The sequence below is a fragment of the Bubalus kerabau genome, chromosome 7 (genome assembly GCF_029407905.1).
Source record: "Bubalus kerabau isolate K-KA32 ecotype Philippines breed swamp buffalo chromosome 7, PCC_UOA_SB_1v2, whole genome shotgun sequence".
Lineage (NCBI taxonomy): Eukaryota > Metazoa > Chordata > Mammalia > Artiodactyla > Bovidae > Bubalus > Bubalus kerabau.
Genome location: NC_073630.1, coordinates 105178972 through 105201987, shown reverse-complemented (window position 1 = coordinate 105201987; position 23016 = coordinate 105178972). Strand labels below are relative to the sequence as shown.

General features: G+C 37.8%; 1 protein-coding gene across 20 annotated transcripts in view; it reads left to right on the top strand.

Moving 5' to 3' along the window:
- Nucleotides 1–23016, top strand: part of MAPK10 (mitogen-activated protein kinase 10) — a 374268-nt gene that overhangs the window by 257920 nt on the left and 93332 nt on the right. For 14 of the 20 annotated variants that reach the window (XM_055589015.1, XM_055589012.1, XM_055589020.1 and 11 more), the window contains 5 exons: nucleotides 7891–8020; nucleotides 12874–12932; nucleotides 13729–13867; nucleotides 14567–14732; nucleotides 17221–17292. In XM_055589015.1, the coding sequence (XP_055444990.1) occupies nucleotides 7891–8020; nucleotides 12874–12932; nucleotides 13729–13867; nucleotides 14567–14732; nucleotides 17221–17292 (566 nt within the window). The other 6 variants (XM_055589011.1, XM_055589026.1, XM_055589029.1 and 3 more) reach the window with 3 other exon arrangements.

Here is a 23016-nt window from a genome sequence, read left to right as displayed (position 1 = left end):
GCAGATGTATTTGCTAAACTGCTGCCAGTAATCACTGAGAAATTACAGAAAATGGGAAAGATAGTAGTGTCAGCCAGGGTTCATAGCGGGAGACAGAAATACAGTAAATAAGCAAAGATTTAATTCGGTAAATTGGGTGCATGGGAAAGCCTGGAGAAGTGGACTCTAGTCTGGGCTTCCTGGAATGGCTCCCAGACACAAGAGAGCTGAATCACCAGGGGAGCTCCAATCTCTGAGATTATCCTAGAAAACCTGAACTTCCAGAGTACATGATGTAACCAAGATTTGAAAATCACAGAGCTGGAACTGTGTGCTTGTTATTACCATCATTGCTACTCCATCAGGCTGGTGACTGGAAACCGTTGACCTGGTGGCTTGGCCCTGGAGACCAGTAATGCTTCTGCTTCAAATGCTCCCCTCCCCCAGGAATCTGGTGCATGGCATGAATTTTCACTGCTTCAGAAGAAAATTTCAGGTCTTCTTGAGACCAGGCCTGCCAACTGAGAGGTGATAGAAGATTACCACCCTTGCTTTTGCCTTACAAAATCTCCCATGATTGCATCTGCATGGCAGGACCATATTGGAATCCAGAATACCAGCTGCAAAAGCTTCTGGGAATAGTATGTGTGTCTTTCAAGTCTCTTCAGTATCAGTTCAGTTCAGTTCAGTCACTCAATCGTGTCTGACTCTTTGCGACCCCATGAATCGCAGCACACCAGGCCTCCCTGTCCATCACCAACTCCCGGAGTTCACTCAGACTCACATCCATCGAGTCGGTGATGCCATCCAGCCATCTCATCTTCTGTTGTCCCCTTCTCCTCCTGCCCCCAATCCCTCCCAGCATCAGAGTCTTTTCCAATGAGTCAACTCTTTGCATGAGGTGGCCAAAGTACTGGAGTTTCAGCTTTAGCATCATTCCTTCCAAAGAAATCCCAGGGCTGATCTCCTTTAGAATGGATCCTTTAGGATTGGATCTCCTTGCAGTCCAACGGACTCTCAAGAGTCTTCTCCAACACCACAGTTCAAAAGCATCAATTCTTTGGCTCTCAGCCTTCTTCACAGTCCAACTCTTACATCCATACATGACCATAGGAAAAACCATAGCATTGACTAGATAAACCTTTGTTGGCAAAGTAATGTCTGCTTTTGAATATGCTATCTAGGTTGGTCATAACTTTCCTTCCAAGGAGTAAGCGTCTTTTAATTTCATGGCTGCAGTCACCATCTGCAGTGATTTTGGAGCCCCCCAAAATAAAGTCTGACACTGTTTCCACTGTTCCCCCATCTATTTCCCATGAAGTGATGGGACCAGATGCCATGATCTTCATTTTCTGTTCAGTATAGGAAGGCATGATTCATGGGGTTAAGTGGAAGCTCAGTGAGCCAAACTACCATGTTCCATACAACTGTAGATAGGCAAACATTCTTATTTCTCTAGAAGGAAGAAAAAACGCATGAGAGATATCCGCTGAACTTGACATTGGCCCTAGCATTAGTTAGAAAAGAAAACCTGTGAGCCATTGAGAAAGGATGTAGTGATCATTGAGAATAGGGGTTTCATTAAAAATAAATCACAGCAAATAGCTTATTAAAGTGGTAGGTAATGGAACTATATGGCTATGATGTATCTGGATTTTAACAAAGCTTTTGTCCCAGACTTTTATATCATGGGACAAAATTGTGATATGAGGTCAAGATGGTAGTATAACTGATTTGTAATTAATAGAAAGATTAAAAATTGCTAATTAGTAGATATTATACCTATCCAATTATAACACATAAATATAAAAAAGAATGATATATCTCTATATATTTTATCCTACCCTGCATCACACAATGACTCTAGCAGGGATATTACCAAGTCCAAGCTCACTTTGCTCACTGCATGACAGGCTAATAAAATTGGGAGATGAGGTGTTGAGGCAAGGAATAGCGATTTTGTTCAGAAAGCCAGCAGACCGAGAAGATGGCAGACTAGTGTCTCAAAATAAATAACTCTTGTCAGGGGTCTAGATGCCAGTTTCTTAAATAGAACGGAAAGGTGGAGGAGGTTAGGAAGTAAAGTAAAAAGGCCCAAAGTCTTTTAAATATCTCCTGGAATGGCCTGCCTTGGGGAAGGGATGTGTTGATTTCTTCTTTCCATTCACAGGTCAGGAATGGGTCAGCTATTCCTAGACACTTTGGTTTAACCTTCAGGCAGAGGGGCAGGGTTCCCTGAGGCAGGCCATTATGTATAGACAGTATCTTTTTAGTAAATAAAAGCAATGGGAAGCAAAGGTTAAAGTAAAAGAAACAGATCCAACATGGAGTCAGATTTTGTTCCTCCAAGTAACAAAGACATTGACTTGAAAAATAATAATAGTAATTGTTTATCGAGTGCACACATTAGGCGAGGTACTGTAGATACATCACCATCTCATTTACTCCTTATAATCTTGTCAGATTGTTATTATCTCCATTTTTAAGTATGAGGACATTGATTTCAGAAAGTGCAAGTGGCTTGCTCATACTTCACATCTATAAAGCAGTAGTGCTGATTCAGACCTAGAATTGTTTCAAAAAGAGGTACCAGAGGGAGAGAGAACTTTACAACACTTCTAGGAGAAACTGGCCAGAACCTGCCCAGATCCCCAGAAGGTGACATTTTCTCCATTATCCCACATGGGCCTATGGTGTTGCAGGATCTGTTCAGTATCTCAGGGACTCAAACGCACATTGATGAGCTTCACTAAAGGCTCACACTTAAAACCAGATGCCAATTTTTTAAATTACAAGAAATTCAGTAGTCAAGCTAATTAAATATGGGTGGATTTCTTACATGCAGGAGTCTGAAGGAGAGCCTGATGAGCAGAATTTTAACTGCAGAAGATAGAATCAGCCTAAGGAGACACAGACTAGATTGCTAACTGGCCTAGGTCTGTGACTTCCACAGTGGGGATGTCCACCTGGTTGACTGGATGCCTGGACCAGCATCACTCAGTCAGTGTTAGTCGCTCAGTCATGTCTGACTCTTTGCGACCCCATGGACTATAGCCCACTAGGGTCTTCTGTCCATGGGATTCTCCAGGCAAGAATACTGGAGTGGCTTGCCCTTTCCTTCTCCAGGGTATCTTCCCGATCCAGAGGTCAAACCCCAGTCTCCTGCACTGGAGGAGGATTCTGCACTGCAGGCAGAATCTTTACCATCTGAGCCACCAGAGCCCACCAGAGCCCTACCTCAGAAGGCATTTATTTTGCCAGGCAGTACCAGAATTTGCCTCTCTTACTCCTTCCCTGGAATGTTAGGTCCATGAATCAAGGCAAATTGGAAGTGGTCAAACAGGAGATGACAAGAGTGAATGTCGACATTTTAGGAATCAGTGAACTGGAATGGGTGAATTTAACTCAGATAACCATTATATCTACTACTGCGGGCAGGAATCCCTTAGAAGAAATGGAATAGCCATCATAGTCAACAAAAGAGTCCGAAATGCAGTACTTGGCTGCAATCTCAAAAAAGACAGAATGATCTCTATTCATTTCCAAGGCAAACCATTCAATATCACAGTAATCCAAGCCTATGCCCCAACCAGTAATGCTGAAGAAGCAATGGAGAAGCTCTATACAGTCATCAAAAACAAGACCAGGAGCTGACTGTGGCTCAGATCATGAACTCTTTATTGCCAAATTCAGACTTAAATTGAAGAGTAGGGAAAACCACTAGACCATTCAGGTATGGCCTAAATCAAATCCCTTATGATGATACAGTGGAAGTGAGAAATAGATTTAAGGGACTAGATCTGATAGACAAGAGTGCCTGGTGAACTATGGATGGAGGTTTGTGACATTGTACAGGAGATGGATCAAGACCATCCCCAAGAAAAAGAAATGCAAAAAAGCAAAATGGCTGTCTGAGGAGGCCTTACAGATAGCTGTGAAAAGAAGGGAAGTGAAAAGCAAAAGAGAAAAGGAAAGATATAAGCATCTGAATGCAGAGTTCCAAAGAATAGCAAAGAGAGACAAGAAAGCCTTCCTCAGCAATCAATGCAGAGAAACAGAGGGAAAAAACAGAATGGGAAAGACTAGAGATCTCTTCAAGAAAATTAAAGATACCAGCGAACATTTCATGCAAAGATGGGATCAATAAAGGACAGAAATGGTATGGACCTAACATAAGCAGAAGATATTAAGAAGAGGTGGCAAGAATACACAGAAGAACTGTACAAAAAAGATCTTCACCACCCAGACAATCACAATGATGTGATCACTCATCTAGAGCCAGACATCCTGGAATGTGAAGTCAAGTGGGCCTTAGAAAGCATCACTACAAACAAAACTAGTGGAGGTTATGGAATTCCAGTTGAGCTATTCCAAATCCTGAAAGATGATGCTGTGAAAGTGCTGCACTCAATATGTCAGCAAATTTGGAAAACTCAGCAGTGGCCACAGGACTGGAAAAGGTCAGTTTTCATTCCAATCCCAAAGAAAGGTAATGCCAAAGAATGCTCAAACTACCTCACAATTGCACTCATCTCACATGCTAGTAAAGTAATGCTCAGAATTCTCCAAGCCAGGCTTCAGCAATACGTGAACTATGAACTTCCAGATGTTCAAGCTGGTTTTAGAAAAGACAAAGGAACCAGAGATAAATTGCCAACATCTGCTGGATCATGGAAAAAGCAAGAGAGTTCCAGAAAAACATCTATTTCTGCTTTATTGACTATGCCAAAGCCTTTGGCTGTGTGGATCACAATAAACTGTGGAAAATTCTAAAGAGATGGGAATACAAGACCACCTGACCTGCCTCTTGAGAAACCTGTATGCAGGTCAGGAAGCAACAGTTAGAACTGGACATGGAACAACAGACTGGTTCCAAATAGGAAAAGGAGTATGTCAAGGCTGTATATTGTTACCCTGCTTATTTAACTTCTATGCAGAGTACATCATAAGAAACACTGGGCTGGAAGAAGCAGAAGCTGGAATCAAGATTTCCAGGAGAAATATCAATAACCTCAGATATGCAGATGACACCACCCTTATGGCAGAAAGTGAAGAAGAACTAAAAAGCCTCTTGATGAAAGTGAAAGAGGAGAGTGATAAAGTTGGCTTAAAGCTCAACATTCAGAAAACTAAAATCATGGCATCTGGTCCCATCACTTCATGGGAAATAGATGGGGGAACAGTGGAAACACTGTCAGAGTTTATTTTGCGGGGCTCCAAAATCACTGCAATGGTGATTGCAGCCATGAAATTAAAAGATGCTTACTCCTTGGAAGGAAAATTATGACCAACCTAGATAGCATATTCAAAAGCAGAGATATTACTTTGCCAACAGAGGTCCGTCTAGTCAAGGCTATGGTTTTTCCTGTGGTCATGTATGGATGTGAGAGTTGGACTGTGAAGAAAGCTGAGCACTGAAGAATTGATGCTTTTGAACTGTGCTGTTGGAGAAGACTCTTGAGAGTCCCTTGGACTGCAAGGAGGTCCAACCAGTCCATCCTAAAGGAGACCAGTCCTGGGTGTTCATTGGAAGGACTGATGTTGAAGCTGAAACTCCAGTACTTTGGCCACCTCATGCAAAGAGTTGACTCATTGGAAAAGACCCTGATCCTGGGAGGGATTGCGGGCAGAAGGAGAAGGGGACAACAGAGGATGAGATGGCTGGATGGCATCATTGACTCAATGGACATGAGTTTGAATAAACTCCAGGTGTTGGTGATGGACAGGGAGGCCTGACATGCTACGATTCATGGGGTCGCAAAGAGTTGGACACGGCTGAGGGACTGAACTGAACTGAAATGAACTCCTTCCTAGGCTGACATAACTAATTGCTATTCTTTCTTTAGGTATTTTAATTACTTGACCTTAGTTATTTTGACTTTAAATTTAGTCTTTTTCTTTAAGGTGACTGTTCTGATCAGTTTCCTGATGATACAATTTCTTATCTGCAGGAAGCAATTTCACTTCCTCTATTTCCAGACTCATTGTTACCCTTATACACTACATATAAGATGAAGACCCATTTGACTCTTTCCTTTCCTTGTGCTGCCATTGGTAGGTTAACAAGAATAAACACAAGAATAGAAGTACCAGTGCTGAAAGACAGAGTCAAATAGCAGCATAAGATTTTTTTAAAAAAGTATCTCTAATTAGCATAGGTTCACTGTGAATCAATAGGGTGTGAGGCATTTATCAAAAGAGCTAGGACAGACTCAGCTGCATTAACTGTCAACAGAATGAATGAGCAAGTGAATGTATGAAGGAGCTAGCCTTTCTCTACTCTTCACTGATATGACATGCTTAGAGGAACAACGTCACTTTCAGAGATCGACAGACTGGAATATATTCAGCGGAAACTGACCAGATGGCAGTAGGACTTGAAATCACACTCTGACAAATGGAGTAGTACATTGGTGATATTTAGCTCAAGAAAGAAAATACTTGGCAGGGTGGAGGGGGTGGGGGCAGGAAGGAAAGCTAAGAGTTATTGAGTGCTTACTGAGTGCTTATAGATTAGGCCAGAGATTGAGTAGGGTCTTTAGTAGATTTCAGTCATTATAGGTCTGTCATGATGAAAAGTCCTGGAGGAGGGCACAGCAACCCACTCCAGTATTCTTGCCTGGAGAATTCCATGGACAGAGGAGCCTGGTGAGCTATAGTCCGTACATAGGGTCTCAAAGAGTCGGGAACAGCTGAGCCACTAAGCACAACACAGCACAGCATGATGAAAAGGGAGGACTTTATTTTGAGTTACCCTGGAAGGCAAGGCTGAACATAGTTAATAGAAATCACGGAGACAATTCTGTTCATTAGAATGATGACATTTCTAACCCTTGAAGTTGTCCGACGACAGAATGGGCTGCCTTTTTGTCAAGGAGCCCAGGTTTTGGAAGCTGCTCAAGCAGAGACTGGTCAAAATTTGATGAAGATATTTTGGAGAGGAATAAGTATAAATGCAGGCATGGACCAGATGAACTCTAAGGCTGTGTCCAAAATTATCTTGTAAGTCTGTCATCCTGCAACACAGGAATTATTTTCTTTATCTTTTAGTGTAGAGACTGGAGCTCTACATGGTTAATGTTACTTCCAATACAATAGATCAGTAGGATACTGGTTGCTGCCTTCCTTCCTGGAAAATAAGAGAAAATCTAGTACAATCCAAATTTGCCGGGATGGAAAAAACTTTGTAAGTGGGCTAATTAGATGTAATAGCAAGAAGAGACTCACTTCCTCATTGACCCCTAGACCCATATACTTTGAGTATGGCAGAAACATAAAGCATGGTAAATTATTCTCAAATGGTTTGAAAGCTTCAATGTTAGTAGCATTCATTTCTGTCTTTGTATTTAAATGCAGTTATTTATGCTTCTGAAATTCTCTCTGATTACATTCTGTATTTCAAGCTCTGTTATCGTTAATGAGTGCACTTGGAACATTAGCCCACCTGTGCATTCAAGGCAATTAGCATCATGCCTTAAAAACTGGTTCCTGTGAATGGAGAAAGAATGAATGTCTACTTAAAATAATCAAAGAACAATAAAGTTTTATAGCTAAATATCACATATTAATAGATGAGAAATTCAAGCCCCTCGAGATTAAATGCCTTGCCACAGTCACGTGGCTAGTGAGAAAGTTGAGCACTTTTCTTTCTTCTTTTATCCCCCACTCATTGATGCAATTACATGCTGTTTTCTTGGCAAGAAACCCTTTTTATTTTCCTAGCAAGTAGAAGGTTTCTATACTAGTCACTCTTATGTCTTTATTTACAGTTGATTGACATGTGCCTTGAGAAGCAGGTATTTGAGTAGGGTTCCAAACTGATATTTTCCTTATCCATATCCTTAGCTCAGTAGGTAGGAACTGTAAGGGCTCCTTTGTTCTTAATTCCGGATTGCTCTTGGGTCTCTGCAGCGCTGCGTATGATGCTGTTCTTGACAGAAATGTGGCCATTAAGAAGCTCAGCAGACCCTTTCAGAACCAAACGCATGCCAAGAGAGCCTACCGGGAGCTGGTCCTCATGAAGTGTGTGAATCATAAAAACGTGAGTTGGTATTTTAAACTGCTGGTGGTGGGAGGTGGTGAGATTGGGAAAAGAAGATCAGTATGCCAACTTGAGTGGGAAAAGCTTTCTTTACTTGGCAATTTTTGCCTCTTAAGATTGTTTATCCTGCCCATATGCTACATTTGCTTTCATTGTCCTCATGGTAGCTTTCTGCTTAAAAATCATCTGAAAACCATATGGCATGGAGGGACTGAATTGGATAGATATTTCCCTGTTAAGAAATTAACCGTTGGATGCATGAAACAGGGCACTCAAAGCCAGTGCACTGGGAAAACACAGAGGGATGGGATGGGGAGGGTGGTGGGAGGGGGGTTTGGAATAGGGGACACATGTACACCAGTGGCTGATTCATGTCAGTGTATGGCAAAAACCACAATATTGTAAAGTAATTAGCCTTGAATTAAAATAAATTAATTTAAAAAATTAACCATATTTGGTTTTCTTACTCTAGATTAACCAGAAAACTTAACACATTTCCAGAAAAAAAAAAAACACCCAAAAATATCTTAAAGAACAATATGCTATATTTCTTTATAATAATTTAAATGTAATTATTAGCAGGTGAAGATTTTTGTCTCCTTTTACTTTTAGCTATAGTCTGGCAGTGGTCTCCAACCGTTCAGTGTATATACTGTGCTTTGGCATCTTGCTTTTGGTAGGATGGGGCAAGGTGCAGAGACATATCTGCAGAACATTCAGAACAGGTTTGTTCAAGAACATTGCTCAGGGACTTCTTTGGAGGTCAAGTGGTTAAGACTCTGTGCTTAAGACTGCAGTGGAGAACTAAGATCCCACGGCTTGCAGGGCAGCCCACAAAAAATAAAAGCATTTTGCATTTAAACTCAGTAGGGAGCACCATTACAACAGAGCTTTCTTCACTTCAGAGTATAATCTTCAACCACCAGTAAAGGCCTCTAGAATTCTTTCTGTGCTCCCGTTCTTCTTAGTAAGGATAAATGGGAGATAATTCTTCTTTTAATAAAGATAATATTAATAAATAAATCATAATAAATATAGTGTATATTTTGTTACATATAAGCATGTAATAAAATAGATTATTACTATAAAACTGTAATATTAACTGCTTACAAAGTTTTTCTTGAGTATGAATCAAATCACAGAATATATGAAATTATGAGTACACTTTTATAAATAGGTGAATTTGTCATAAGGTGCTAAGTAGAAGCAAATATATGAGTGTATATAGTTGAAAGATATTTGAAATAAAAATATATGGATTTAGGCCCAATGATAGTGTTCCTTTTTTCCTCTATTACTCTACTCTAATAAGTTTTTAATTCAGTCACTTGACAAATACTTGTTAACTGAATAACAGTGCCAGGTACAGATTGCACTCTAGATGCTAAGAATAGAGCAGTGAAGATAAGAGAGACCAGTCACTGCCCAAGTGATGCTCATGTTCAACTGAGGAGAGAAAGGCAGTCTGCAAAATAGGCATATCTATGTATAGAATGTCTATCAAGTAAAACAAAGCAAAGAAGGAAGATAAAAACTACTGGTCAGTACAGAGTGGATAGGGTAACTCTTTTATAAATAGGTTGAGCAGGAAAGGCCTTACTAAGAAAGAGAAATTTTATGAAGTGTGAGCCCATCTCTAGTTTGGCCAGGCAAGGAACATGATACTTCTAGGAAGGAATATAGAAATGACAGAAAGGATGATTCCTAAGAAAAATCATTCTACTAATGTAATTTGTTCTTTGAGTATGATAAGTAAAGGCAGGAGCAAGATTAACCACATGATCAATGCAATCTATTTTTATGATAGCAAAGAGGATGAGAAATACCACAGGCAGTGGGAGATGGATGGACACAAATGGTGAAGCAACTATATGGGGAGTTTTGATAGTTTTTGTTTTCGTATATTTATATTTCCCTAACCCTTCTTCCCTGGTAGCTCAGAGGTTAAAGTGTCTGCCTGCAATGTGGGAGACCCGGGTTCGATCCCTGGGTCTGGAAGATCCCCTGGAGAAGGAAATGGCAACCCACTCCAGTATTCTTGCCTGGATTATCCCATGGACAGAGGAGCCTGGTAGGCTACAGTCCACAGGGTCGCAAAGAGTGGGACACTACTGAGCAACTTCACTTTCACTTTCAACCCTTCCTCCAAGCCCCTATAATGCAATAAAGACATTGTGGAGAAAGTCCTGCTTACTTTGTCAATATGAGGGACTCATATTCCCCAATCTTAACTGGACTATGGGGGTTCATGTTTATGATACCTGAAAAGGATTTCCAAATTGAAATAATGATTTTAAATGGCATCTGATATGCTATCCCATTAATCTGTGTGTGTACACAGGTTTGTATACATGTATGTATATAAGTCTGTGGAAATAAATTTCTAGAACTTGTTAATAGAGAGGAAGTTCAATTACAACTAAATGTAAATTCTACATTAGTGCTTATAATACTAACTAAATGCAGTCAGAATGCAGAACTCTGTTAATGCTGTGGGAAGTAATGTAAAATATTGAAATTATGCCAATTAAAATTTTAATAATAAAGAAGACAATCTGTTTAGAAAATGAACACCCTTCTAGGAAGTGATTGCTGGTATGATAGTGGGGTCATTGATTCATATTTGTGCAGCTTAAGATGCTAGAATAAAAAGGAACCAAATCAGATTCCTGCCTGAACATGGTCGAACTAAAATGGAAATACCTGTGATGATCTGTTTCTAAAGACAAGATTTTTAATTGGTTATTAATAAGAATTAGGATTTACAAGGGATCAAAGGAAGAACAGAGGAGAAAATCTCAAAGGAAAACACAATGAAGGTGTTACAAGGGCATGGTAAAAAGGAATACAATAATATATGGTTGGGAATTTACCTTTTAAAGTAATAAACCTTGATTTATTTAAAATGGTAATGCTATTTTCTAGATAAATTTAGATTATCTAGATTATCTATTCACCAGATAATATCGATTAGCACTTTTTCATCTTTAAGAGTTGTTTGTATGAATTGTGTGTGTGTGTGTCCTATACATAGTCGCTGATGTTTTCATTTGAACAAATATTAAAATAAATTGTTCGATCGGGAAAATCCCCTGGAGAAGGGCATGGCAACCCACTCCAGGATTCTTGCCTGGAGAATCCCATGGACAGAGGAGCCTGGTGAGCTATAATTTGTAGGGTCGCAAAGAATCTGACATGACTGAAGCAACTTGGCGCACACGCAAAATAAATTACTTTCTAAGATTGATGAAGTAATATAAAAACAGGCTCACAATATATGTTCCAAAGAGATCTGGAGGCATTTTTCAACACAAACCATTACTAAGTATACAGAATAACAAAGCACTTTAATCACAAGTTTGAAAATATTGTGAAACAATATTGTTTCTATATGCATATTCCATACTGCAAGGTTGCTTCAGAATAGATAGTCTTGTTTTTCGATACAACCATTGCCATGTATATATACCTGTGCATGTGTGCTAACTCGCTTCAGTCATGTCCAACTCTGCGACCCCATGGACTGTAGACCACCAGGCTCTACATATATATATATATATATATATATATATATATATATATATATATATATATGCATTGGATAGTATTGTGATTTTTTTCAGTAATTTATCAACAAATGAAAACTACTGAAGACCTAAATCATTCCCTAAATTGACTGCATTCCTCAGATGTTGAAAATCATATTGTTTATTACTTCTTGTTTGTGTACCACTTATGAACTTTATTGAAATTCATTAGTTCATGTTTTAAAGATGTATAAATCTTCCACTTGTTTTTGTGAAATGGTTGCATCCATTTTATGAGTAGAGTATTGCTTTCTATGGTTTTATTTCCCACTGACACATTAATACAGGATATTTAGCTGAAAGAAAATTTTGAGTAACTTATGTATGCAGTTGAGTTGCATAAGACAAAGGTTTTTTCCTTTTAAAGTTTACTTATTCTGTTTACTATCTAATATATTAAATAACTAAAGCAGGAGAAAAAATTCAAAAAGCAGAATTTTAATAACTTTAAAAATACATTTGCCTTTAAATTCATCATTGATATCATGTAAGACATACCTTTCCCCACACATACCATTGGAGTTTTAGTTTAAATAGTTTTGGAGTGTGAATGAAGTAGGAGCAAAAGAAACTAAAGTAACAACACAAAAAAATTTTGACTTAGAATACCTCCTTGACTTAGAACATCTCCTTGACATAGAAAGCAAACTTTTCATTTGGAGGAAGACACGGGCTTCCCAGGTAGCGCTAGTGGTGAAGAACCCATAAGAGGTGCTGGTTCAATCCCTGAGTCGGGAAGATCCCCTGGAGTAGGATGGCAACCCACTCCAGTATTCATGCCTGAAGAATCCCATGGACAGAGGAGCCTGGCAGGCTACAGGCCATGGGGTCACAGAGAATTGACAACCACTGAAGCAATTTAGCACACACAACCCCCTCATATAGCCTTGTCAAGTCCTGCTGGGTATTTCACTGATGCTTAACTTTCACTTATGTGGTTTTTCCTCCTTTTTTGTTTAATTATATTATCACCTTGTATTTACCAAGGAGAACCACACTCTAGAGCAATATCACAATTATGTACCTTCTCTGACTCTTCTGCTTAAGAATTTGAGCTTTTTAATTGCATTTTAACCGAAGACAGATCATATATTCTGAGTACATTTTTCTATGAGACAGTTCTAGAAAAATTTTCCAACTTTTCTATTTCCATCATAGTACTAATATATGACTTTGAGCGGAATAAGTACTTGTTTAAATATGCTTTCAAATAATTATTTTTCTCCCTTTTTCTTTCTCTCCTCCCATCCCACTGTCTCTTCTCAGATTATTAGTTTATTAAATGTCTTCACACCCCAGAAAACACTGGAGGAGTTCCAAGATGTGTAAGTAACACAACTCATAAAGGAAGCTGGAGTATAACATCCAAATAACACAAGTGATGTTGACAAGAGTCAAATGAATGAAATTCCTTAAGAACTGGCAGCAAATGAAAGAGATCCCGGAAGTCTCATTTTCTGGTGTTTCTTCCTGGAAAGACGGTTCTGCTATTTTCTGGCCTTCTGGTTCTTTGTGTTTTTTTGTCCCATGTTCTTGGTTCAATCAGAATCAAGGAAGGCTTGCTATTTATTCTTTATTTTTTATTTATTTTTAATGTATTTTGTGAGCTTTCTAGAATGAGTCTGTTCACTTGGAGAAATATTAATAGTGGACATGATAAAAAAAATCATCCTTAATCTATTTTTGTGGTGTCTTGGATTTTGTGTAAAAGAATTACCAGGAATATAGTGACTATAAGTGAATCACAGCATGTTGTCTTTTTTAACACAGATACACTGCATTTAATGGAAAATTCTATTCTGAAATTTTTTTCTTATTTGTAATATTAATACTCAGAAAAGAGTTCAGGGAATTCAGGGTAAAGTTGAGAACAAAATGAAGGGAGAAACTACACAAACAGAAACCACACACCCGTAAATGCTACCTCTAGGAGCATCTTTGTGGTAGGGTTACCACGGCTACCACGCGTGCAATACTTGCAAGTTTTTCATATTCTTAATTCAGTCAGAGGTTGAGCTGGGAAGTTTGGAAGACTTAGAGATTTAGGAGAGCATTCTGACTTGTTTGAAGGACTTCGTGGGTCTTGTGATTTGAAACTAACAATGTGGATTTACCTTGCAGTTACTTAGTAATGGAACTGATGGATGCTAACTTGTGTCAGGTGATTCAGATGGAGTTAGACCACGAGCGAATGTCTTACCTGCTATACCAAATGTTGTGTGGCATCAAGCACCTTCACTCTGCTGGGATTATTCACAGGGTAAGGACACAGTCCAGAATTATAATTAAGTTGCTTGTGGAGAAGACAAAGGGCAACTGTAGATTACGTTCTTTAGGTAGGGGAGCTTGGGTAAATATAATGTACTTCCTCATTTATTTTACTGTAGAATAAGCATATAGCTCACTAACGCGTAGGAGGAAACTTTAGCACACTAGCTCATTTTGTTTAACGTTTTGTTTCAGCTCACTGAAAGTCCGCTTATGAGACTTCTCAGAAATTCTGATTGGCAGAGGTCATACATGCAGCTGAAACAAGACAACTCATTTCCACTGTTTGTTTCTGGTTCCATAAAGACAGCTGCCCTGATCTGCTCTTCTGTCAGGCCTAGAAATGAAATATAAACTCAAAGGCTTATGTTGCTGTAAAGAGAAACCTAACAGATGACAATCAATGATTTTTTTTTTCTAAAAACCTCTTCCCAAGATGAGCCAAAAATTGTAAAAATGATGCCGTTATCTTCTGGGTTTAAAAAACTTTCTGAGGATATTAAAACAAAAAATCCTCAAACCTAATCTTAAGCTTCCTTGGGGCAGTACTCTTTGGCTTTACATAGGGCTCTACAGCCAGTGGGGAGGCCCATCAGTGATATTGCAAGACTGCCGTGTTGATTGAGCAGATGGACGTCACATGTGCCATTTGATGTTCGTTTTTAATTTCTTCTCTTGTTCTTATTGTCAGGACTTAAAACCAAGTAACATTGTAGTCAAGTCTGATTGTACACTGAAAATCCTAGACTTTGGGCTGGCCAGAACAGCAGGCACAAGCTTCATGATGACTCCCTATGTGGTAACACGTTATTACCGGGCCCCCGAGGTCATTCTGGGAATGGGCTACAAGGAGAACGGTAAGGATGCCTCTTGAGTAGCAGCCACAGAAACTGTAAAGAAACTAAGTATGTCAAGAGCAGTGTTCTCTGTCATGTATATGACTTTTTTAAAATAGGGCTACCAGCCTTCATAGTCAGAGGTTTTCAAAAATTACTACTAAGAAGAATCAACATGAAGGATGCTTCTGAGAAGCACGCATAACTAGAAGAACATTGAAATGTTATAACTCAAAAGAATTATAAATAGAGTCTGATTAAACAGTCGTATGGATACTGATGAGCACACGTGCGGTAGATATTCAGAAACACTGATCTTTAGAAGGCAGCTCAACTCACAGTGAATATAATCAGGAAGAAATCCATCTATTGCATTTTACCATTTGGCTTTATGTCATGTCTTAAACTGGTGTCTCTAGTCCTAGGAAAAGACAAACAAAAAGATACCACAAATCCTTGGAGCAAGAATCTTTACACATGCTTAATTCATAGTCATTTTAGAATAATCCAAATTGTTCAAGTTGGATACGTACTGTTCTGTAAGTAATAGTTAAGGTAGTAATTACCTGGTAAGCTTTTATAAATTCTGAAACCATACAGAGAGAATAATATTAAATTTTACACTGCTGCTTTCATAAAGAAAATGTAGTATTCATAAAGACTTGCAAAGAAAAGGTAGAAAGAATCTTCAAAATATATTACAATTTGATTTTATTAAAATGAGGATTTATAAAAATTCTTATTAGAAAGCACTGCAGTATATTATTTTGAAGGATTAGCCCTAACAAGTAATGAGGTGTATTAAAAAAAATCCAATATATTCAGGAATTAAAACTGTTTTAAAGTAGAATTGTATATGTATACTTAATATACCATTCATACTTGTTTTGAGACTTTATTCTATTAAGTTATTGGAAAGGTGTAAGTTCTATAGAAATAATATCATTGTATTTTTATGTGTAGGTGCTACAGAGTACTTTTATGAAAATTTCCTGGCCACCAAAATTTTGAAAAATGTCTTGTGCTCCTTCCAAATTAGAGGAGAGCCAGTTCTTTTGTGCATTTGTTCAGAGAAAGCGAAAAAGTTCTCAGGAAGGTCAGGCTTAACTGTGGTGAACAGTGGCAGAGTTCTGTTTCCTTTTGACTTGGAGGAGGAAAAAAATCTAATCCTGTTCCAAGGCAATACTACATCTAACTTATTTGGAAAAGCAGATAGTTGTATACATTCTTCATATTTAAAAAAAAAATCAAAGTGGGAACCAATTAAAAAAATTCAAGAATCTACAAAAATCTGTAGGGGAGTCTGAATTTGCTATTAATGATGTTCAGATCTTTGCTGAACACAGATGGCATGTGATTGCATCCCTTGTCCTTTCCTCACTAGACAGGATTGCAAGTTTCTGCCTCAGTTTTTTGGCTTCTTTGGATCCGTGGAGAAAGCATACCTACCACCCTTGTGCTGCTCTCACCCACGTGTGGGATGAGGGTTATCACGCACAAAAACCCGCTTGCTCCCACATCAGGCATGCCAGCTCTCCTGTGCACCGAACCCTGCCTTCCTTCCTCAAGGAGCGTTTTAGCCTAATGTTTTTGCCCAATTCCCTTCATCCTTACTAAAAAGCGAGTTGGAAGAGGGTAAAGATTAGTAAGAGAAGGTGAAGTATGTTTCGTTAACAAGCATGGCAACTGATGTGCAGAACAACTTTTTAACACCATTAATACTCTGTTTCCTTCATGACTCCTTTATACATGTGCAAATTAATTATACATCTTTTTTCTTGAGATATATCAAAAAGGAACTCAAACTGATATTTATAAGAATAACTTCTGAAGGAAAAACTAAGTCCTGAATATCAGGACTTAATTAAATTTTCAGTGTTTTTTTATTCTTCTTAAATTATTTTATTATCTATAATTCAAAATAGCAATGTTGTTTTTCATAAATAAGAGAGGCCAACATTTCTCAAGTGATTAAAATATATTTTGAATTAGTAAAAGAAGTCACTAATACTTCTGCCTTCAAACCATAGTTTCAGCCATTTCCTAGTTTCTTGGATTTGGACCAAAAAAAGATGATCTCTAGTTGGCTTATTCCATGTAATTGGGTAGAATAGAAAATGGAAATAGCCACCCCTAAGAGTTGATTGAGATTATTTTCTCTCCCTCCAGAGAATGACATTGAAAACCCTTTGGTGGCTTTGAGCTGTGTCACCTGACATGGAGATAAGTTTGGTTAAACTGATGCTTGTCCACATTACCACCTTATGGCACTGAAGGAAAATCTAAGGCACTCACAAAGTAATTTTTAAAACTTGAGTTCTTCTACTAGACGTCGTTTATGTCACATTACAGTGCTGGTTTTAATTCACCTTTTTGGCCAACTTTTGGTGGGAGACAAAAATTTGTACCTCCTAATCAAACTGTTCTTTTTCCTCCTCCTTCAGAGATCAATTATCTTAGTTAACTTTACTTTCCTCCCTTTTCTTCACCTCCCTCTCTCCTGTTCTAGTGGATATATGGTCTGTGGGATGCATTATGGGAGAAATGGTTCGCCACAAAATCCTGTTTCCAGGAAGGGACTGTATCCTTGTACCTTTTGCTGCAGCTTTACCTGTTTTGTTCTCTCTCCCTTTAAACACATAATGATTTTACCAGGAGAGTAAAGATAGAAGCAAAAAGTTGGGTAAGTGGTGTAACTGCGATTTAAAAAAAAAAAAAAAAAGTGATTATTTCTATAATCTGACCAGTACTGAAGATTACCTATCTCAATAGTTTAATTACATTTTTGATGTTTTTTTTCCCTTAAATTATTTTATCTATAACTCAGAATAGCAGTGCTCTTTTTCATAAATAAGAGAGGCCAACATATCTCAAGTGATTAAAATATATTTTGAATTAGCAAAAGAAATCACTATTTGCAAGTATTACCCATCTTTTTTCTAAATCCATTTTATGCTTCTACAAATTTCGGCATGCTCATTTCTCTTCTTGCCAACATCTTAAGCTTCTGTCCACACCTTTATTGATTTGAATTACTCTCGACACTATATCCAGTCTTAAGGCACATCTTCCTTAAAACATGAACTTCCACATTTAAAAATCATAATTTTAGTCAGCTTGCTGGAGGTCAGGTAGGTTCAAAATTGGCTTTCCTTATTTGACTTGGAGATGTGACTTAGACATAGATAATTGCTTTTCCAATGAAATTTAGAATTAAAGAAATGGAATGTACCATGTGGGGGAGGTAGTCAATTAAAAAAAAGCTGTGTTGATTGGCCTTATACCACTGAATCTTTAGCTAGATTTCATCAGGAATTTTTTGGACAGATATCTCTGATTTGGAATTATTAAATGAGCTGGTGATATGAAATCTCGAGTGTAGATGTAAAAGTCAGTGGGGAAGCTACGTAAAGATAGTATGTCTTGCTTAAGTTAAATTTTACTTAAACATGGGTAAATAATTTCCACATGAAATATGTTGAAATTAGTTCATTTTCCTATAATAAAAATTATAACTTAATGTCTTAGTCGTGACCATATTTAAAAATTAAACTAAACCATAGAAATCCTTATTGAACAATGGATTATATATACTCTGTGTTTTTGGGTGAAATTGTTTCATTAATCTTTATATGAAATTATTATCATTTTGTAATTAGAGCTTACTACCAGTAATAAAGGGATCAGAACACTAAAGTAACTTCACTAGACCATAATGATCAGACACAAGTTTGGGGGCTGATGGAGCTTATTTATGGGGAGAAGACTCATATCAATATTTTAGCATAATGAAATGATTTCAGCATTTACTGGAAGTAATATCAAAGTTTAGTATATGCTAATTTATACCTTGGGTACTTCCAAGATTCTTCACAGACAAAACAAAAACAAAAAAACAATCTAAGTGAATAAATCACTTAGATTATTCAGAGTGATTTCCGCTGAATTTCTCTGAGGCTGAAAAATGATGTTATAGCACCCTGTCATCATAAGCAAAGATATTCTTCTCTCTGAACAGAACTTTTTAATGTTCCTTTAAAAAAATCTGTATTCTAAGTGAAAATAGTAAAACACCTTGAAAAATTGGGAGCTCTTAGGAAATTACCATTGACAACTGAAGGTTTAGGTATTTTCCTGTGTTAAAATTGTCTTTCCACTTTGAGGAACATTGTGTGGGTTTCTTGACTATTGATATGACCCAGATGATATCACAAGGTAGTTTCTTGATGATTAAATTAAAGTGTTGGCAAAATACATACGTACATACTTACTTTTCCATTCATTAGTTTGCTAGCCTTTTTATTTTTTATTTTTTTTTAATTTTATTTTATTTTTAAACTTTACATAATTGTATTAGTTTTGCCACATATCAAAATGAATCCGCCACAGGTATACATGTGTTCCCCATCCTGAACCCTCCTCCCTCCTCCCTCCCCATACCATCCCTCTGGGTCGTCCCAGTGCACCAGCCCCAAGCATCCAGTATCGTGCATCGAACCTGGACTGGCAAGCCTTTTTAATATCCAAAGAAACATTTAGAAAGTATTTGTTTTTATTGTGTAAATAGTTTCTTAATTATATAAACATGCACTATTATACACTCAATTTTCATTATGGTTTTATGATTAAAACCTGCATATAGGTTGACATAATAATAGTATTACTAATAATTCTTCAGTCTATGATGAATTTCAAGTTAGAGAACAATAAATATGCCAAGTCACTTATTTTCTATTTTCTTTACATAGTCCAATGATCATATAAGAGGCATCAAAGACTACATTTCATTAAGATCTTGTTTCTTTAATAATAGCTTATAGTACAGCAGTTTTATGATACTTTCTTGGAAGTTTGTCTTTTTTTTTTTTTTTTTTTTTTAAAGAACTATCTAGTCACTGACTCCTTCCATAACCCAACCAGGGCATGGTATTTTCTTGGTTACCAAAGTCTCATATAATATCAGTATAGTTTGTATATACTGTAATATCAGTTCTTTCTTTAAACCTGCATCTTTTTTTTAAATTAAACTTTTTATTTTGTGTGGAGTATAGCCGATTAACAATGTTGTGATAGGTTCAGGTGGGACTGTTCTGAAAAAATGGGACTCATCCATACATATACATGTAGCCATTCTCCACCAAACTCCCCTCCCATCCAGGCTGCCACATAACATTGAGCAGAGTTCCCTCTGTTATACAGAAGGACCTTGTTGGTTATCCATTTTAAATAGATATACTCTTTCTACCTTTTTATTTCTATTCTACTTCAAATGGTTGCACCTTTTTAAACAAGATAGGTGATATTCCTTTATTTTGAGTTCTGCTAGAATTCTCTGGATCTGGGGAATGATATAAATAGGCACACCATATTCATTTGAAACTTCTGGGCCTCAGGCATATTATTTCTGATTAAAGCTGACAGTTGAGCTGCTAAAACACTGTTTCTTGCCTTTCCCTCTGAGGACATGAGAAATTTCAGTTAGAAAGAAAAGAATATATATATATAATCTTTCCAAGAAAACAGGTTATTATGGAACAGGGAATGATGTACCAAAATATTATATATTTGAAGAAATAAAGAAAACATCCTCAGATTAACTAAATATCACATCTTTCTAAGCTTGAAGAAATGAAAATTAGGGATAATCAAAGTAAGGTGAACAAAAATTGGAGGTTGTGGATTATTATATCCATCTAGTACAGATAGATACTTTTAATCCTTCCCTCTTTGAAAGAACTTTGCTTATTTCCTAATAACCTTTTGCAACTAATACATTTTGTTATAGTCTGAGTCTTCTACCTAATATTATAGTAATAAAACATTATCTCAAACAATACATACTTTATAGTCAGGGTTTAAAAATAGTCATTCTTCACACCCATAAACAAATGGCCAATAATCACAAACATTTGAAAAAATAAGACTTAACTTCTTTTTCTTTGTATTTGCTTAAGTGAATATTTTTCACTGTGAATTTGTTAATATACTTCCCTTTATTACTTTAAGAAAATCTGAGTAAGCTGAAGATTCTGAGATTATCTGAACAGATGGAAGAAGAACAGAGTTAAGAGGAAAATTCTTCTCCCAGGAAATTTAGAGGAGGCCTGAGTATACCAGAGTGGGGGTCTCAAACCTCCAGGATCTAAAGCCTGATGATTTCAGGTGGAGTTAGTGTAATAATAATGGAAACAAAGTGCATAATAAGTGTAATGTGCTTGAATCATCCTGAAATCATCCTCCTCCCCATCCCTGGTCCATGCAAAAATTGTCTCCCATGAAACCAATCCCTGGTGCCAGTAAGGTTGGGGACCACTGTACTAGAGGGCAGGATAAGGCATAACTGGGATAAAAGGTCAGAAGGGTATATTGAGAGGGGGCAGAAAGTAAGGGAGGACACAGCAAACCAGCTTTGGTGGTGGAACAGGAAAAAATAAATTGAGGTGATGGATCTTGATGCCTTGGAGAGAAGCATTTGGGTGACCATGCACATAGCTCCACCATGACTGCCATTTCTCCCAGGAGCCCCTGTCCCCCAGAAATAGATATCAGTTCAGTTCAGTTCAGTCACTCAGTCATGTCCAACTCTCTGCAACCCCATGAATCGCAGCACGCCAGGCCTCCCTGTCCATCACCAACTCCCGGAGTTCACTCAAACTCATGTCCATTGAGTCAGTGATGCCATCCAGCCATCTCATCCTCTGTCATCCCCTTCTCCTCCTGCCCCCAATCCCTCGCAGCATCAGAGTCCTTTCCAATGAGTCAACTCTTTGCATGAGGTGGCCAAAGTATTGGAGTTTCAGCTTTAGCATCAGTCTTTCCAAAGAACACCCAGGACTGATCTCCTTTAGAATGGACTGGTTGGATCTCCTTGCAGTCCAAGGGACTCTCAAGAGTTTTCCCCAACACCACAGTTCAAAAGCATCAAATCTTTGGTGCTCAGCTTTCTTCACAGTCCAACTCTCACATCCATACATGACCACTGGAAAAACCATAGCCTTGACTAGATGGACCTTTGTTGGCAAAGTAATGTCTTTGCTTTTGAATATGCTATGTAGTTTGGTTACAACGTGAACTTCCATATGTTCAAGCTGGTTTTAGAAAAGGCAGAGGAACCAGAGATCAAATTGCCAACATCCGCTGGATCATCAAAAAAGCAAGAGAGTTTCAGAAAAACATCTATTTCTGCTTTATTGACTATGCCAAAGTCTTTGACTGTGTGGATCACAATAAACTGTGGACAATTCTTCAAGAGATGGGAATACCAGACCACCTGACCTGCCTCTTGAGAAACCTGTATGCAGGTCAGGAAGCAACAGTTAGAACTGGACATGGAATAACAGGCTGGTTCCAAATAGGAAAAGGAGCATGTCAAGGCTCCTTTGTCACCCTGCTTATTTAACTTATACACAGAGTACATCATGAGAAATGCTGGGCTGGAAGAAGCACAAGCTGGGAGAAATATCAATAACCTCAGATATGCAGATGATACCACCCTTATAGCAGAAAGTGAAGAGGAACTAAAAAGCCTCTTGATGAAAGTGAAAAAGGAGAGAAATAGATATAGAAAGGTTTAAAAGCATATTGCTTTTCCTTATTCCTCTACAGTTCTGTAGACGGAGTACTGGAAGATCTTTAAAAATAAACTGAACTAATTGACAGAGTAAAACTACAAACAACAGATTCCTTAGTCATTACTGTGCTATTCCATTCCAACCACCCTTAGCCTGATTGGCTCTTAGGACGAAATCCACGAATAGTGATAATCTATTATGGGACTCTCTCCCTTCAGCAGTCAGATGAGACTCCAGAGCATAAGGGTTCCAAGAACTGGCTCTGGTCCTCTTCATTTTAGTCATAAATTATCTCCTAGGAGTTTCAATGTATTTTATATAATACCTCCTTTGCCAGGCTTACAGAATTACTGCGATGATATAATATATATATATATATATATATTTCTCCAGGCAAGAACACTGGAGTGCGTTGCCATGCCTCCTTGAGGGCATCGTCCTGACCCAGGGATTGAACCTGTGTCCCTTATATCTCCTGCATTGGTAGGTGCATTCTTTACCACTAGCGCCACCTGGGAAGCCCCTTACAAACATACACATACCTGTAAATAACTTTAAATTATAAAGAACTCCAATTTTTATGGCGTGGAATTAGTTTGGGGGTACCTTAGCCCAAATATAACCTTCAAATTGAATTAGATAAACTATTTAAAAAAATAGAAATAACCAAAAGACCGCCTAGAAAAAAAAATTCTCAAGTGATGAGAAACCAAAATTATCTGTGAATTAGACAG